The 19,823-nt window shown below is 40.6% G+C and overlaps 1 protein-coding gene across 1 annotated transcript in view; it reads left to right on the top strand.

The window, feature by feature from the left end:
- The window catches only part of LOC114365431 (uncharacterized), an 80,042-nt gene that overhangs the window by 49,359 nt on the left and 10,860 nt on the right, over positions 1 to 19,823 (top strand). Inside the window, exons 4-9 of the mRNA XM_028322008.1 lie at positions 8,302 to 8,463; positions 10,566 to 10,743; positions 15,446 to 15,540; positions 16,162 to 16,311; positions 16,726 to 16,862; positions 18,857 to 18,954. Of these exons, the coding sequence (XP_028177809.1) occupies positions 8,302 to 8,463; positions 10,566 to 10,743; positions 15,446 to 15,540; positions 16,162 to 16,311; positions 16,726 to 16,862; positions 18,857 to 18,954 (820 nt within the window). The remainder of the gene's footprint in view (positions 1 to 8,301; positions 8,464 to 10,565; positions 10,744 to 15,445; positions 15,541 to 16,161; positions 16,312 to 16,725; positions 16,863 to 18,856; positions 18,955 to 19,823) is intronic.

Raw genomic sequence — 19,823 nt, 5'->3', positions numbered from 1 at the left:
CGGAAAACCGGCGCAATTACCCTATTTGATAACGTTTTTGAAATTGACGAGGCTCACTGCTTGTCTTAATTTATGTTCAAGTTTAACCACTGCTGCACTGATCCAATTTTAGAATAAAATTGGGTATACAAGAAATAGATTTAAACTAAAATAGAAAGACACAGGTCTTAACGCGATGTTTATTAATGAGTTACATTATGTACTCACGGCTTGAGGTTTCTGCTATGCTGCAGCCGTGGTCACAAGCAGACTGGACTGAAAATCTTAAAATAGATTTAACTTTGAAAGTTTGGAGAAGAACAGGTCATATTAAACGGTACTTTTTCGTCGCAAAAATAGAGCTGTAGATGAAATAGGGGATGAAAGTTTGTATAGATAGGGCATCAAACTTTCTCGTGTAATATTATTTTAAAATATACAATTATTCTTATCTGACTTGTTGATAAAATGGGACCACCTATCGATTAAGATAAGAATTTTGAAAATCGGCCCACAATAAATTAACGGAGTAATCGCTAAAAATACATACAAATGAGCATAGAACTTCGTACTTTTTTGAAATCGGTTAAAAAGGTCACCCACGCGATAGAGACTCTGTGATAGACCAAAACTCACGAAGGCGAAGACAGAATCTATTTCCAAATAACATAACCCTCCTTCTGGCGCAGTCGGGTAATAAACTTAAAGCAGCGAGCGAGCCTACTCCAACCTACTTCTATTGTTCCATATCATCATCAATATTCAATAGGTAATTATAACCGCTCCGTAATTCGTCTTCATCGAAGACTGTCGGTTAAATGGGCATGTACGCAACCGCCATTTTGAAGTGATGATTTGTGAATGCACTTATGCCAATAAAAGTACGGACAGCACCAACCTAAAAACTGCGTCTTATACAGGGTGAAATTTAATTGGCATCCTTTTAAAATAAGACTTTACTCATGAATTCATGATACATAGTACGTTCCCCAAATATGAGACAAGTCCAATGAGTTAAAATAGGTGAGAGAGAGCAATAATTAAAACCTTGTGCATATGACAACCCACTAGGTGGACCGACGATCTGGTGAAGGTCACGGGAAGAGCCTGGATGCGGGCAGCGCAGGACCGCACGTTATGGAAATCCTTGGAGGAGGCCTTTGTTCAACTGTGGACGTCATTTGGCTGAAACGAACAGATAGATGACAGCACATCAAGCTAACTCTGTGGCATCTTAATTCGAAATATATTTATTTTGCAACAAAAATGTCTAGTTTGGTTTGCTGGTGACTCTACAATCGTTTAAAACTATAAAAGCTCACTTATACAAAAATAAAGACAAAAAACTCATTGGATTTGTCTCATATACGGAGAATTTACTATGTATCATGAGTAGAGTCTTATATTAAAAGGATAGATGACAATGATTGTAACTTCACTCTGTATAGTGGTAATAGTATAGCTGACAAAGGTGACTCGTTTCTTCCGCCACTTCTTCTCAGCACCAGCCCATATGTTGTCCCGAAGTGGTATAAGCGCGCTGGAAAGGTCATATGTACTGAATAAACTATTTAAATAAATAAATAAATCTTTGGACAATTTCACACAGCGCCAGCTAGCCCCAAAGTAAGCAACTTAATGCTTGTGTGATGGGTGCTAGCTTAACGGATATACTACTTAACTTTTTTGATTTGATAGGTGAAAGAAAAATGCATAGTCCGATGTATTGTTGACTGTACAATGCGTTTGCTCCGTTGCAAAAGGTATTGCCTAATGACGTTATACAAAGGACTTAGATGACCCACTTATGACTTAAATAATGAGTAATCTAAATATGTAACTCAAAGGTGACTGACTGACTGACTGATATAGTGATCGCACAGCCCAAACCACTAGACGGATCGGACTGAAATTTGGCATGCAGGTAGATGTTATGACGTAGACATCCGCTAAGGATCTTACAAAACTCCACCCCTAAGGGGGGTAAAACGGGATCCACGTGTACGACGAAGTCGCGGGCGGCCGCTAGTGTAAAATAAAACTCAAAGGAAAGGAATTTTAGCTGACGTTCGATAACTGTTATAAATGTAGAGACAAACATGATCTTTGTTGAATTTAGGATACTTGTTACAATACTTCCACGATTTTGGCCATAAAGTAACATCAACGCCGAAACTAAAGCCACGGATATACCAGGGGAGAAATAGAGCAACATGTTGCGGAACTACTAGATAGGTACTACCTAGCCTACGTGAGTAGGGTAAGTGCGTTAGTTTTCGTCCAATTATCGGAGTTGCCAACTTTGTGATGCGAAATTAATATCTTAAAATACCCTTACTCATATGTATCATATGTCATTTTAGTCCTTATATAGTCTACTTTACGTTAATATTATATGACAATAAGTAAATACCACGGGTTTTTTTATAAAAAATATTTTATGCAAAAGAGGCGATTTCACTAGTTTTCGTCCAAAAAAATCAGTTTTCGTCCTAGTGTACGCTAGTTTTCGACCACTGTGTAGAAAAAGGGGGCAGTTGAATTATTAACTTAAAACCAATTCTACAATACAGTAACTATGGATTGTGGTATATCATTTGAAAGGTAATTTTGTTAGCTTTCAAATGATATCAAAAAGATTTAAATAAGTTTCTTACCTAAATTTAGGAAAATATTGCAATAGGTCGAAGGACAAATGGACGAAAACTAATCTACAGGAATAGCTAATTTTGGTTTTCGTCCACCCCAGTGCTTGCTCATGACGTCATGGACGAAAACACAACAACGTTTAAAGCTGTTTTTTGTTTTCGTCCACATCTTTTTAACGGTTTTTATGGGTTTATCACTGTTAAAAAGTGGACGTAAACTAAAATGTTTAATGTAATAGCAATAAAGATCATATTGGAAGAAAAAACATTGTATTTTGTAGGTCCATTGAAGTAAAATGATTATTAAAAATATTAACTAGGTGTCAGGGTTTCCGTCCACGTGGACGAAAACCAAAATCTTGCAAAATTGTTATGCTAGTATTAGTCCACTTAATTATCTATGATTTCTATACAAAAACTTTAATAAACCCTTAAAATAGTGTTTATTATGCTAATAATTAGACATACGTGCCAAAAACATTACGTAAAGTAGCTAAAACAGTAATTAAACATATCATGAAAGTCCCCTACCGGCACGTTTTTTTTCTAACTTGACGACGTTTTCCATTCACCTGTGTGCAGCAGCAACTTCCGTAAATTTTTTTGGAGTTATTACTTGTCAAATTACATTTTCATGCAGGCAGAACTGTTACTTAGATATTCTAGATTGTAACAAGTCCAAACTTGCACGGAAAGTTAGGTTTGTATTCTAATTTTCCGTATTTGTTTGTGGCAAGTAGGTCAAATGGACGAAAACAGGAGCTGGACGGAAAACCGGCGCAATTACCCTACGTGATGTTCAAAGGGACAATGTTGCGGGACTTTGCAGGCATAGTTAGTAAGTAGTTGGTTTCAGGGATGTTGCCTAGAGAGGTTGTCTTGACTATACTGCTGCTGTCATTGTTTACGTGTCTAAATTAGGGAACAAACGCCGCATACGAACGTTAAATTCCCTTTTTTTCGTCTGCAAATGCATTAAATTGCATACCTACTCGGAGGGACCAGTAATTTAAGTGAGGCTACCCCTGCCTTTTGAAAATTAAAAGGACCTAGGTACTCACTAAAACTTGACGGTGTCGTCTGAAATGTCAGATTTTTGCCAGGGGACAAATGTGTCCCCTAGTGTATCCGTCGCTTAAATGTCGGCCATGTTGTTGCCGATCGACCATTTCGAAGAACGCTATAATCTTCAAGTCTAAAACGCGAGTTATTGTCGTAAAACGCAAACTGACGCGTCGCGTGATATGTACCATGTACGGAACATACATCAATACAATGCAAAAGTAAACCTTATGACCTGAGCATTAAGGATATTATTATGGTACATCCATGCACGGAACTGATACATCAATACAACACCAAAATGAACCTTATGACCTGAACAGTAAGGCTACACATGTAGGTGCATCATCATACCGAGGTCACTGCCCCAGCGCCCAGTTTATATCCATGGTATAGCACGTATGCCGTGGGATTAAGGTCTAGTTTTGAGTGCGTAAATTTGTCGATTAGAATGTTAATAGTAGGTGTGATGATTCTTTTTACAAGATATTTGGAACGACAGATTTGTTGAAGTAAGAAGAGCTAAACGTTTACGTTAATACCATGTTTGTTTTATGTTTTAAAAGTAATTTTAGCATTTATAGTGCAGATATTGCGAGTAGCATTTGTAGAGCAGATAAGTAGGTAGGTATGTACAGTTAAGACACTGTTTATTTGCCAAAATTAATACAATGATGATGCCTAATTGTTCTGTGTGAAAAGGGTTTTCTCTTGTTTTCAAGACAAGAATTTTTTTTAAATTATTTTGAAATCTTGAAATCTACCCAAATAAATTTCAAACTTACAACAGAATAACTATCAAAAATGACACAACACACCAGATTTAAACCGTTTAAACCTAGAATAGTCCAAAACCAAATGACAATTCACCAATTCAATTTCAACCACCACTAGAATCCAATTCATACATAATATTAATGCTGAAAAAGGATTTTACGCACCACTTTGTAAAACCTTGTATTACATTGTAAAACCCTGGTTTTCTAAAATAAATAAAAACAAAAAAAACTTCATCAAATGTAGGTATTTCATAGTAAGGTTAACCCAAAAGTCTCCAAAACATTCGTCACTTCGAAGTTCGAACAAAACATATCATTTTTAAGGGACAATAGATCCCGAAACTACAGCCACTGCATTGCGGTTTTGTCCTGTGGGCTCAGAATACTGTATTCTGAGCCTGTGGGTTAGTGAGTATGTGTCCAGTTGTAACTCACTCTTTGTTCAATTCTAATCAGGACATCTACTATAGGCAGGATGACAGTAGGTCCCGCTTGTCTTTGACATTCAATTTTCAACTCTATTACCTTTTTTTATCTACAACGCGGAAGGTGGCGGAAGCTCTTGGCCTGTATCTTGGCTTGTACCTTGATAATCCGTTCAAGATTGATTACTAAAAATTATTGGACTGGCGACATCTATGACCGTTAAATGCATTTTAGTAATGTCATAATATGGGAAATGCGATGGACAATACAGACGAATTTAATGCTACATACAAGTTTAAAATATGGCATTATCTTTCAGTCAACCTTTGGGTCATACAGTATTTTTACTGAGTGATCCAGTTTTATTTGATTATTGACTTGGCCATCGCACTAAATAATTTAATTTACACGTGTTTTCATGCGATGGCCAAGTCAATATATTTATGTAAAACGTTAAAGATTTCCTGGCCTGGACTTGGTATTACATGGATCTCACAACTTTTTACCGTAGAACAACTGAGTTGCGAGACTTGGTTTTTTTGATAAGTATTGTTTTTGATGGGATCTCATTTCTTTTTGTATTTTGTAGACAGCAGTTATGTATCTAGAAAACTGGACCGAAATTGAAAAATTTTACTCGACTTGGCGGTTGCACTACCGTGCCCCCAAATATTTTAGTTTTTCCTTGATTCATACACCAAAACACTACTTATATTCCAAATTTGAAGCTTCTAGGTCTGCTAGAAGTGCCATAGAATTTTGATGATCGGTGAGTCAGTCAGTGAGTCAGTCAGTGAGTGACAAAATTAAGTAACTTTGACCCGTTATAATTCTTAAACTACTGGTTCAAATTGAATGAAATTTTAAATATACCGTGTCTTTACAATGCCTGCATAGCTAATGAAAATTCAGCCTTCTAGTTTTATCCACAACGAAGTTACACAAATATTACAATGAGGTCTCACAGCGCGCGTGGACGTACAGGGTCACACACGAAACAATCACGGAGCTCTATTCAACGCTGTGCGTTCGATTTGCTGCCTCACTTAAGCAAGCATCGTTTGTGAATTCGGGTGTAATGCTGTTGACTCCTTTACTGCACTGTTCCAAGCAAATATTTATTCGATGTCTTTTCAGTATTCCAAATGAAGTTTTTACACGAACACTGAATACATACATAATTTCAGTGTGATATAAATAATGTACATATTGATTAGGTATATTTGTTCAGTATAAATTTCTTTCTCAATTCGTCAGTGTCGATTGTCAGCCTATTTATAGCAATTATGACACCCGTCTACACTGCCACAGCGTGGTAAGGATTCAGTGGGTCCAATCCACGAAACCATAAATAAAATTGAAGTCAATAGCCGAACGGTGAAGGGGTTGGACTGGTCGATTCGACATTCGAGGAACGCGGGTTTGAACCCCGCCGCCGCTGAACTATTGTGGTGCTGGTGAGCCCACTCATAATACAAGCATATGCAGCCTTCATTGGTTGGGTTTTTATGGCGGTCAAGCTGTAGATGCTGGCTACACAGGAGTTGCAGTGGTGAGAACGAGAGGTGGGAATAGTCCTGTAAGCATATTCAGCTTAGTACAATGTTAACGTGGCTAATATTAGTAATCAGAGTATTAAGATTTTCCAACTGATTTCCCATACCAAACCGATCTAACACCGATGCTCCCACACTGCCCTCCCAGTACTGCAACACGCCTTCAAAACCCAACCAATCAAATGAGTAGGCCCGGGGATAGCTTACCTACCTACTGTCGTGAAATCCAACAACGAATTTCATTAAATCAATTCGAAATAAGAACAGATTTAGACTAAGAGCTGGTGAACACCAGACCTACGTCATTTTATAAAAGCTGAAAGTTTGTCAGCGTATGCTCCCAATATAGACGTAGGTCTGGCGTTCACTAGCTCTTAGTCTAATTTTTGGTGATCAACACAAGAGCTTTTCACTTTAATGACGTGCCCACTGAATTTAACTCTAGTATGGCTTGTCAGGTGTCTTGCAAACGGTGTATGACTCACGTTATGCGTTTAGACCTAAGGCCGGAAGGGATGGGCGTTTCTCTCATCGCTAAGTGGAAAAGTTTGATTAATAAGTATATGATTAACGTATTACTTTAATGCATATTTGTGTCATTAGTTACTGTCAGTCTAGGAAATTGATTACGTTGTGTTGCACTATGAAGCTAATGAAGAGTATGAAGCGCAGACAGGACATTATAGTCATTTTTCTTGCAAAATGGCCCCATACGACTACTTACGATGCCATAGTGTTAAGCAGATTAACGTGTAATCATTATAATAATATTGAAAAATCAAAAACCCTGTACATAGAAACTTTGGTGTCGATGTTAGGGCTTGTCCACACGGAGACAACCCGTTTTATGCAGGCACTTCCCGTTTGCAGCATCCCGCAAAAAACCGATTCCCTCGAATTTGTTATTCGAATTTCAAACACACATTTGTGTGTTCACACGACAGTCCAGTTTTGCGGGATCCTGCATTGGGACCGTGACACCGTGGGAACGAACTCTTCGGCTATAGTATTGGTTTGGAATTGGAAGATTGCTAAAGCAAGTGTTCACCATCAATATCTAATTTTTAAGTAACCCCTTTGAAAACAAAATTCCTGTTATGTGTTACTATAGGGGTCACTTAAAATTAGGGTTTGATGGTGAAAACGGGCATAAGTCGATTGGAGTTGACTATTTATGTAGTACTTAGTTATGAACATACTTTTATCGCATCACCCTGAACACTAGGCTTGTAGTCGATAAAATAATTATCCGTAACATTTTTATAATGTCTTTTATTCTTATCAGCATGACCCAGGCCTTAGCCAGATAAGGGTTGATCTTGACCTTGCATCAGCAGGTTATTAACAGGATGACTTGACATCATCGCACTTAACATGCGTTATTGTGACTATCTTGATGTGATACAGTGTAACACTTTATTAGGAAGGGGCTGGTGCATTAAATGGGTTCATGTCGCTATTTTCACATAAGAAACTATAAATATTACATTACAGGTTGCTGGATTATTGGGCAGGCTCTTTGTCATATTTCTCTGATGGTGTTTTTCGGAAGATCAAGTTTATCTTATCTTGAAATGACGTAGCTCTGCAACATTAGTTCACAATTCACAGTTGAGTTGCACACAGGTGACAGGTGAAAAATCACTCCGTGAGTTCTAAGTAAGGCATCCAGTAATAATGCCATCAATATTACTGTAATTTCTTCCTTCGGCAATGACAATACGAGTATTTTTGTAAGTTTTGAAACAGAGGTTTCTTCTCAACGTTTGATAATTGCCCCTAATCAGCTCAAAGCTTACCAATGGACCAAGTAATTAAACCTGAAGGCTTAATATCGTTTTCTCTTTCCAGCATACTGGGGCCGAGACGGCGGCGGTGGCGGGAGCGCGGCGGCGCAGGCCCAAGCGCAGGCGCAAGCGGCGCTGTTCGGCTTCGGTGGCCGCTATCCGCCGCCCACCACCCTCGGGGTCGCCGCCAACCAGGCTGCTTCCCTTGGACTACACCCTGCTGCCAGTAAGTATCATATTTATGTCATATACCTTACATTCTTCATACGCTACCTTACACCTTCCCTTGAGGGTCACAGGCGGCGCTGTTCGGCTTCGGCGGCCGCAACCCGTCGCCCACCACGCTCAGGGTCGCCGCTAACCAGGCTGCCTCGCTGGGACTGCACCCTGCTGCCAGTAAGAATCATATTTATGCCTTAAACCTTCCATTCTTCAGCTGTCATATGAGGGTCTACCTACCTTACTTCTTCCTTTGTGGATCGCACACGTATATTCGGCTTCGGAACCAGGATTATTTGTTGGGACTCCACCCTGCTGCCAGTAAGTACATCTGTTCGGCTTCGGTGGCCGCTACCCGCCGCCCACCACCCTCGGGGTCGCCGCCAACCAGGCTGCCTCCCTGGGACTCCACCCTGCTGCCAGTAAGTACATCTATTCGGCTTCGGAGGCTGCTACCCGCTGCCCATCACACTCGGTCGCCGCCAACCAGGCTGCCTCGCTCGGACTCCACCCTGCTGCCAGTAAGATTCATCTAGCTACGTTACTTCTTACTTGAATCGACTCTTGAGGACTCCACCCTGCTGCCAGTAAGATTCATCTAGCTACGTTACTTCTTTCTATAATCGACCCTTGAGAATAGCATACATCTGTTCGGCTCCGGAGGCCGCTACCCGCCGCCCGCCACGCTCAGTCGCCGCCAACCAGGTTGCTTCCCTGGGACTGCACCCTGCTGCCAGTAAGTACCGTCCAGCTACCTTACACCTTCCCTTGAGGGTCACAGGCGGCGCTGTTCGGCTTCGGCGGCCGCAACCCGCCGCCCACCACGCTCAGGGTCGCCGCCAACCAGGCTGCCTCGCTGGGACTGCACCCTGCTGCCAGTAAGAATCATATTTATGCCTTAAACCTTCCATTCTTCAGCTGTCAAATGAGGGTCTACCTACCTTAATTCTTTCTTTGTGGATCGCACACGTATATTCGGCTTCGGAACCAGGATTCTTTGTTGGGACTCCACCCTGCTGCCAGTAAGTACATCTGTTCGGCTTCGGTGGCCGCTACCCGCCGCCCACCACGCTCAGGGTCGCCGCCAACCAGGCTGCCTCCCTGGGACTCCACCCTGCTGCCAGTAAGTACATCTGTTTGTCTCCGGAGGCCGCTACCCGCCGCCCACCACGCTCGGGGTCGCCGCCAACCAGGCTGCCTCGCTGGGACTGCACCCTGCTGCCAGAAAGTCTTCTAGCTACATTACTTCTTACTTGAATCGACTCTTGAGGACTGCACCCTGCTGCTGCCAGTAAGTTTATCTGTTCGGCTTCGGAGGCTGCTACCCGCTGCCCATCACACTCGGTCGCCGCCAACCAGGCTGCCTCGCTCGGACTCCACCCTGCTGCCAGTAAGATTCATCTAGCTACGTTATTTCTTTCTATAATCGACCCTTGAGAATAGCATACATCTGTTCGGCTTCGGAGGCCGCTACCCGCCGCCCACCACGCTCGGGGTCGCCGCCAACCAGGCTGCTTCCCTTGGACTACACCCTGCTGCCAGTAAGTTTTTTCTATCTACGTTACTCTCGTTACACCCTGTCCAGTAAGTGACTTCTTTCTATTCGTCTTTGTCCTATAATCCTTTTGGAAGATCGTGTAAATTACTCTGCATCGCTGCAAACCGGGCTGCTTTGCTGGGGTTTCAACCTGCTGCCAATAAGTTGCTACCGCTCTACATTTTGGGGAGTGGATAGGTGATAAATAGTTTTAAGATACAGCCAAGGAATAGTTTTAAGATACAGCCAAGGAGTGGGATTTTCTCTGTGCCCTATTCTGTGTCACCAAATTCATATAACATCAAGCCCTTCAAGTCAGATTTAAACAGATTTTTTGGGAAAGCTCGATAGACCGCATTAGTATCATCTGCCTCCAGAAACTATTATTCTAATCATACTTCCAGCAGATTATCCCAGTTATTAACAAATATCTTGCACAATATTCTCTCTCTAGTTGTTTCTCGGAGGACGTTGATCTCTGCGACACAGTTTTGTACTTATGCAGGGGTCATCGTTTTATCCATTGTATCATGTGCCTTTGCTGTTTCATAAAAAATATCCTCTTCTTCCAGGCGCAGCATGGTGGTCCATGGCCTCCCACCTAGCAGCGCAGGACTACCTGGCCCGGCTGCAGGCATCTGGCCTGAACTTCCCACCGCTCGCCGACCCGTACTCAGCGCTGTCGGCGCTGTCGGCCGCTGGACTGAAGCAGCCGAAGACCCAGCAGAAGCAACCTGGAAGGAATGAGAGGTAGGTCGTCTTGATCATTCGCGAATATAGTCTTTTTTCCGTCAGGAAATACATAGGTATACCCACTATCCAGGGGGAACCAGTGGGTTATATGAGGTTCTCCCTGCCAGATGAGCAGGGCCTTTCACTCAAAAGTCAAAAGTCAAAAGTCGAAAGTCAAAATTTCTTTATTTGTTTGGACTAATAAATAGTTCTTACAAATCGTCATTTTGCTCTTAAGTGTTGATGAGCACCTTCATGCTGTATAACGTAGAGCTGGCTAGCTGGAACCGCTATGATAGAACTGTCATTTGTATTCAAATGTGATGTTGTCTTTAGCTGTGTAATGGCTGTGCCGAACTCTCTATTGTAAATATTCTACGTGTGCTTTGATACCAATATATTTATTATGTTACTACCNTTCCGGTACGTGGCCTCCACTTCAGAACCTTGCTGCATCTTCGTCCGTCTGTTTTGCGTACTAAGGCAGAACCTTTGGAAGACCTTATCACAATGCTCGAAGACCTTAATAGAGTTTCCCAACAGGTAGGCCTTCGGATGAATATGGAAAAAATGAAGCCTATGTCGAATGTCCATGTTGCTCCTTACCCAGTTTCGGTTAGGAGTTCGATTCTCGAGATTGTTGACAAGTAAGTATGTCTATCTCGGACAAACGATCAGCTAGGTAGTTAGATGCAATTTCGAGAATGAGGTAAATAAAATAAATCATCATCATCATCAACAGCCCTTTACAGTCCACTGCTGGACTATGAGCCTCCTCCACTATAGTGGAGGGTTTTGCCATAATCTCCACGCTTGGCAGGCGGGTTGGAGATCGCAGCTTAAAAGATTGATGTTTTTCAGAGAGCGCTGCTGCCCATTCTCTGTTTGATGTGTAGTCCCTAAGTCGCCTCTTAAGCCGTGTGGTGACGGCAGAGTAGAATACATTTGTCACCAACCCCTACTCTCCCGCGGGTGTCGTAATAAAATAAATAAATAAAAATAAATAAATCGTCGAATACGAAGACGAAAGTCTTCAATTAGTGTGTGTTACCAGTGATGATATACGGCTCGAAAACGTGGCCTTTGAATATAGGGCACAACGTGCTATGGAGAGGGATAAGCTTGGTGTTTCTTTACGAGATCTAATCAGAAATGAGTAGCTCCGTAAACTAACTAAGGTCGCTGATATAGCCTGACGGATTAGCAAGCTGAAGTGGAAATGGGCAGGACACATAGAACGCAGAACTGACGGTCCATAGGCCAGTAAAATTAATGTTTGAAAGGGAGTTGAGATGTCGTTCTTTGTTGACCAAGTACCTATGGCAAATGCTAAAATTGATTTAGAACAAGTTAAATTAACCATAAATCGTAAAGATATTAAAATATTTGCAGTGGAACAAAAAGTGATGGTGAGAGACATGAGAAAATCATTGGTATTTGCCAATCATGTACTTTGGGCTTTGTGGCAGGTTGTGGCGAGTTAAAACGCTTTGTTTAAAATCTCAATTAAAACTTTTATCTGATTCCGATATTACGATATTGGGTCGCTCAATATCGGAATTGAAATATCGGATCTCGCAGTCCGAGATTCCGATATTACGAGATTCCGAGATTCCGATATTCATGCCCTAGTCTCGTTGCATGTCGTGGAGAGATTAGCGCCGCACAGCTGGTGCTTCGAACGCGTTCAGTGGGTATATTAGTAGACTAGACTAGTCACACTTTTCGAAAATCGAATCCATCCAAATAGTATGTCAGATTTTGCCACTTGTCTAGGGGGTAGATCATTTCGGGCGATTTCGGTTGCCATCGTGAGTGAGTGTGTGATTGAATAGCGAAAATTAAATTAGTTTACTTGCTGCGTAATCTGACTGAACTGCATCATGTCATCAGATCATCAGTGAAAAAAAGATCGCCTATTTTATTTGGCAATATATCGACATTAACAGATATTTACTATTTATGTATTCGTAATTAGACCGAATGGCCCAGAAAAAGAAAATAGGTTTTTGAAAGGCTTTAATATAGCTATTCTTGTAACTTTTTGGACTTTTAAATTAAAGCCGTCATTATTATAAGCCATTTTATTGACGTTTACCTCAAAGATTAATGCATTTCATTTTATTAATAGGAAATTGTCGTAGGTTTTTAATATCCGGTATCCGGCCGGATAGTGAGTTACTATCCGGTATCCGGCCGGATAGTAAATTTAGGCCGGATATCCGGCCTACCGGATAGTTACCGGATATCCGTTTCATCTCTACTGTTTNGGAATTAAGACTAGTTCCCTGGACACAGGCAGCAGCATCATGGACAACCCGTAACTTACCGGGCTTATTAGGGTTCACGACTCCGAAATGGGGAAGGTACCACGAAAGCGATATAATAGAAGGATAAAAGGAAGATACAGGATACAGGGATAGACGAGACAGCAAGATGACAAGATGACAAACCATAGAGAAAAATAAAATTATAAAAACATAGACTTAAAAGGAGGCCGTTCGTAACACTAAACGACACTCAAGACAAGAAATGAGGTCATACCCCGCCCTCCAGTCATATCCACATAAGCCACATATTCTTCAGAGTACTGAGCCACTGAGGTGTCGAGGAGGCAGCGTCACTCATTATGCCCAGAGATAGTGCTTAGAGCCCTATTTTGAAAGGTGTACAGTCTGCACACGGCTTTTTGTGACGAAGTGGCACCTAGATAGGGTGCGCCAAAGTTCACCTAAATTTTCAACTCCGAAAATTGGAAGTCCGAAAATGTTCTTCCTAAAATTTTTCANAAACTCGATAAAGGTCTTCGAGAATTCTGATAAGGTCTTCCAACGGTTCTGCCCTAGTACGCAAAACAGACGGACGATGAGGCAGCAAGGTTCTGAAGTGTAGGCCACGTACCGGAAAGCGCAGCGTAGGATTCATAACCACAAGGTGGACCGACGACCTCATAAAGGTAGCAGGAAGGCGCTGGATGCAGGCCGCCACCAACCGGCCATTGTGAAAATCAGCATCGGAGCCTGTGTTCAGCAGTGAACGTCCTATGGCTGACATGATGATGATGATGGCTCGTGGTTTTGTGAGTTGTACATCGATAATCAAAAAGGAACAAATTACAAGCATATTCAAGTTTTTACCACTCTCTTCAATTTTTGTAACACGTGATTTGAATGACTCTAAAATTCGTTCCGCCAACATAAAACAGGGTAGGTAATATAATGAAGGAGTAAAAGTTTGTTTGATACCTGTGATTTTACAAAAACACTTTAATTATTTATTTGCTAGTCCATATAGGCTCATTATCAGTAACCATTGATTATCAGGTCATCCGTCTGCTCATTTGCCTCTTGTCACATGTTTTGTACAAAATTAAAGATTTTGATTAAAATCATTATTTTATTGTAAACAATCCAGAATTCTTGCGAATATAACCAAATATTAATTTTATAGCACATGAACTCAATTCCGATATTAATATCGGAATTCCGATATTGAGATCTAATATCGGAATCCAATATCGGAATTGAAAACCTTCCGATATTACATGCCCTATTAGCTACCCTGGAATGCCAACGAGGAATACGAAGCTCAACAGCCGATGACATTAATGAAAGCCAAGCCATACNAAAAGTAAGCACATCGACATTAGGCATTTCTTTATAAGGGATGTGCTGCGTGACAATAAGTCGATAACTTTAGAACATTTGGCAACTGAAAATATGCTGGCAGATATTTTCACCAAACCTTTGCCTCGTATAAGGCATCACTTGCTGAGTAAAGGGTTAGGGTTGCGCGTACTCTAGTGCCTTGTATAAAGCATGAGTTGAGGGGGTGTGTTGATGAGCACCTTCATGCTGTATAACGTAGAGCTGGCTAGCTGGAACAGCTATGATAGAACTGTCATTTGTATTCAAATGTGATGTTGTCTTTAGCTGTGTAATGGCTGTGCCGAACTCTCTATTGTAAATATTCTACGTGTGCTTTGATACCAATATATTTATTATGTTACTACCAACCACTGTGTTTATTGCTCTGTAGCGGACTTAATATATCCCTAACATTAAGGAGCCTCTACATGTCTCATAATCTTTTTACCCTACCAGTGCTTCGAGACCAACATTTGGCAAGTGCTGAGAAGAAGCGCCGCAACAAACTCAGTCACCACTGTCTGCCGGTTAATATAAATAAATAGAAATAGTAGTAGTAGGTACATTCGATTCAGGAGCACTTCACTAAAACCTGACGGTGTCTTACCAAAGTCTTTGGGACGGAACTGCGAGTTATCCGAGCTAAACGACATTCTTTCGCGGTTTCGTCCCAGACTGTGGCTCGCTCTGTTTGAGCAAGCCACTACTGGGGGAGACCAAGCCTTGACTGACGTATAGTTAGACTTCCATTGGCTAAATGATGATCTATTGAAAATTTTTCATCATTGTTTCAGGTCTCACCTTTTTGACTATTTCTTTTCAAACTTTTTCCATAAGTATATCGTCGTTTTTAATCATACCTCGTGGTCCTCTGCTTAGTTCTAGTAGAGCTATCCACAGGTAATTTAGTTTTTAGGTAGGTACTACTAAATCGAAATATAATATTACCCAAAGAACCATTGATAGTCCACCGTTTTACCGTTTTAGTCCTGGTAGGACCACACCAAGACTCAAAGCAGTATGATCACCGATGAATGCACTTATTCCGTTAACATTAAGGTTGGTTTTTCCAGGTCAGGCCGCAGCAGCACATCATCCAGTACGTCCACCAAGGACAAGAGTCCTTCCACGAACACCTCCAACTCGCAGCCGAATATGAGTGAGTGGGGCACGTATCGACTTTCCTGCTTTGTAACAAAGTTCAGAGTCCTTTAACAATTTGTGCTGGTGGAGTGAGGAGTACTAACTACTTTATTGCTTTGGGATAGAGCTCATTATCATCTTATAGTGGTTAAGGCTACATTTAGACTTAGCTTGGTGAGTTGTGTGCGTTTAGAGTTAGATATCGACCTTAATGCTTTGAAGCATAGTTCAAAGACAACTAACGTATTGTTAACACAGCCTGTGCTACTTGAAGCTACGTCTTTGTGGACAGTACACCTTTTTTAGCTACGCCTCCATGGATAGTAGGCCTTAGTTGTAAACATGGGAGTAAATCTTTATATCTCATCATCTTTGCTTTTATAGGTGCCTTTATTCTGTGAACTGCAAAACTATTGGCTTATATTAATTATTTTGGTGGTTGGGTAATAACGGTAGAAATATAGACCTAAAACATTCACTTTAAGACACTTAATCTTTCGTGAACCTTTCGTTTAGATAGACCGATGGAATTTTCTGTTCTACGATTTCCTATTGGTCCTAGGTGACATGTATCACCCGCACCTTCTTACAGCTAACAAACTATAGTACTAATTAAGTCTAATATTCTTATTCTATTTCTCTTCAGGGTCAAGTTACGGTTTCCCAAAGACCTCGTCTCCATCCACGATGCACTCGCAAGCTTCGTTATCAAGTCTGGCGTCTCTCAACAGCCTGGTCTCAGCTCCTCATCAGTCTAAGTCGAGCAGCAAGCAGCCTTCCGCGCCTTCTCAGTCAAGTAAGTTAACAATTAAATTAGGACCAAAATGATGGGCAAAGCGTAAGATGAGCGCGTTAAGAATGTGTTGTTACGCTCTTAGGGATGTAGTGTAGGCACTGAATGTTTGAATAAATTAACTGCATAGACGCGCTGATACTGGCAGGGGATCATGCTTTGAGTGCTACTCCTGTGTAGTCAGGATCTACCGGTTTGCCTGACTGACCACCAAAACTTAGGGGAAAATACTTGAAACTGGAAACGAATGAATTTAAAGTCACCAGCGTATCTACATAAATGTGTTGAATTTATTATGTTGCATATTCATTGCTATGATGTAGGTACTTCTACTGTTCTACAATCCTATTTTAATTTGGTATTGTTCAATTACCGATCTTCTAAACCTTTTTCTCAATTTCTCTTACTATTCTTCAGGTCGGAAGCCATCTTCCTCGTCATCTTCCAAAGGCAAAGAGCGGGACTTGGCGCTGCTCCGCGGCGATCTGATGCTCGCACAGGCGGCGGCGCATGGCGCTTACCACGCGGCTGTCGCGGCTGCTGCTAAGGGGAAGGTAAATCAAATCAAACATCAAATCAAAAATGTCTTTGTATTTATCATACTAATATTATAAGTGTGAAAGTTTGGATGTCTGGATGTCTGGATGTCTGGATGTCAGGATGTCAGGATGTTTGTTACTCTTTCACACAAAAACTACTGAACGGATTTTGATGAAACTTTACAGTATTATTGTTTATAACCCAGAATAACATATAGGCTATAATTTATGACGATCTGTGACAAACGAAATTTCACACGGGTGAAGGCGCGGGCAAAAGCTATGTTCTATAAATGAGTACGTAACGTACGTAAATGTAACCAAACGCAGCGTAGGAAGTCCAATAGAGAACAATCTGCGCTCACCTATTGCCTGGTGAAGCTGAGAAAGCCGCTCACGGCTATCAGCATAGTCATTCGGAAAAAAAGTAGGAAGTCCAATCACAAGGTGTACAGACGACCTCATAAAGGTGCTGTATACAGGCCGCTACCAACCGGCCTTCTGGGAATCATTGGGGGAGAGGCCTATGTTCAGCAGTGAACTACTTGTCACTGAAATAATGATGATGACTGATAATTTAACCACCCTCACCTGTTCCCATAAGGTGATTCAGGAATAAATATACGGTCATCAAGCCACCCTAACCAGTCTATATTATTTAGTTAATAGTGGAGCTTGGGAATGGAGCCACTGTACATATGTCTTCTTAGTCGGGGCACTCTTGTCAGAGTGGTCGTGATTGCGCTGACGAGGTACACGGTGGGGTGATGTCATCTCCGAGGGTAGCTCCCCTGCGAATTGAAATTCAAATTCAATAATTTATTTGCTAGAATACATAATTACATGCCCGTTTTACAAAGCAGATCTTATAGCTAATATGATTCCCATGTATTCAGCCTGCAAGCAGACGTACAAATATTTTATCAGTCAGATTATTATTTAACATACAATGTCACAAATCAAATTAATGTAATATTTCCGTATAATAAATTTACAATGTCAAAAGTTAAATGTAGATGTCACAATAAAATTCATACACTATCTATAAGTTAAAATATTCGTCAATGCTATAAAAACCATGGCTCAGTAACCAATTTATCAATTTCTTCTTAAATACATTCCCTTCAAGTACTTTTAGTTCTTCAGGTAAATTGTTATATATTTCTATACACATATTATAAACATTTTTCTTATATATTACTTTGTGGCATTGGGGTTAAAACAATAGGTTTGTGAATTTAGCTCTTTTTTGACGGGTTATCACATCACTGCGTTTTTTGAAACGATGTGCTTCAATGATATTATATAAAAACAAAAGCAGATATGTTATAAGCGCTCGCGCTGTGAATACTCAAATACGTCCCAATTGGGACGTCTTGTGTTTAGTCTTCGTGTGGCCTGCGTCGTGCGCAATCGCGTGCGTACCACACCGTAAGTTCCTGTTCTTACCAAAATAAATAAAAAATGCCATCGTGTGTGTTTCGAAAGTGTACCAATTATGACTCTAAAGTAAACAAAATACAAGGGATCTCTTACCACATGTGATTATGGAAAATTATTTAGTATTTATATTTTCAATTATTTATGCAAACAATCAAGACGCCATGCGCCATGTTCAAGTTAAGAAAGAGAAAGCGATCTTGTTTTGACGTTAGAGCGATAAGGATGCGTGCACTGCGGACATAGATTAGTTAGTGCAGAATCGTTAAAACTATAGCTATCTCTTTCATTTGCGTGCTATTTCGTATATTTTGTTTCACTTATCAGTTACATTTGTCAATGTGTGCAATTTGGAATAGCTCGGCACGGATTCAAATCGTAATTTCTATGAACGTAACATATCTATAGTTCTTTAATATCATTGATGTGCTTCCATTTCTGACGGTTAGAGGCGTCGCGAGTACACTGGACCATGGTGGACTCAGTGGCCTTTGTACATATTAATTAATGTAGAAAGTATGTATTTCTAATCGCCCAATTTTTAAGTACTATCTCTATGTTTGTTTCAGAACATGTCTCCTCTATACCCCTTCGGCATGCCAGGCTCCGATAAAGACCGCCACGGTGGCATCGACTCGCTTACCGGCCTGCCGCACACCATACTGAGGTAAATACTTATAAAGACTAACGACCTGATTCACAAACATTACTATGAGGTCTCACAGTGCGCGTAGACGCACAGGGTGACATATGAACCAATCACAGAGCTCTATTTAGTGGCTGTGCATTCGATTTGCTGCTTTACTTAAGTTAAGCAAGCAACGTTCTAGAATACCAAGAATAAATAATATCAAGTGTTACTAACACTGAAATAACCTCTCGCATAAGCGTAGACGTGGAAAGAGTCTTTAAGCTCCAAAAGAGATGCATTCGAGCCATCACAAGTACGTGGTTTACAGACAGCTGCAAACCCCTATTTAAAAAATTAGAAATTCTGCCTTTAGCCTGCATGTATATAAGGAACGTTTGCACATTTGTAGTGTCTCACCCTAATTTATTTCAGAAACTTAATGAAGTAAAAACAAGGAAACTAAGGGCTCAGTATGTGAATCTGTTATATCAGCCTCAATGTTCCACTTACATTTATAGAAAAAATGTATTCAATATGTGTATCACATTGTTTAACAACCTTCCAGACAATTTAAAAACTTTGGACTGTAAGCTATTTAAAATAAAATTGAATGAATGGTTATTTGAGTACTGTTTTTACAGCGTGAATGAATTTATGGATTATAAAAATATGACAATGTAAATGTAGATAAATAATAAATTGACTAAAGTAATGTAATGATATAATTGAATGTAATGTTAATAAGAGTGATCCTACTGACTTACCACTTGACAAAATGTATTTGCACACCTGCATGCAGGTTGAATACTTGTACTAAAAATTTTTTGTAAGAACCTTATAACCTGTATTCTGGCAAATAAACGCTTCTTATTCTTATTCTTAAGCTCTATCAATAAATAGGGGTT

This window comes from Ostrinia furnacalis, unplaced genomic scaffold, assembly GCF_004193835.3.
Source record: "Ostrinia furnacalis isolate ACB-3 unplaced genomic scaffold, ASM419383v2 OfSCF7590, whole genome shotgun sequence".
Lineage (NCBI taxonomy): Eukaryota > Metazoa > Arthropoda > Insecta > Lepidoptera > Crambidae > Ostrinia > Ostrinia furnacalis.
This window is presented reverse-complemented; position numbering and strand designations above follow the sequence as displayed.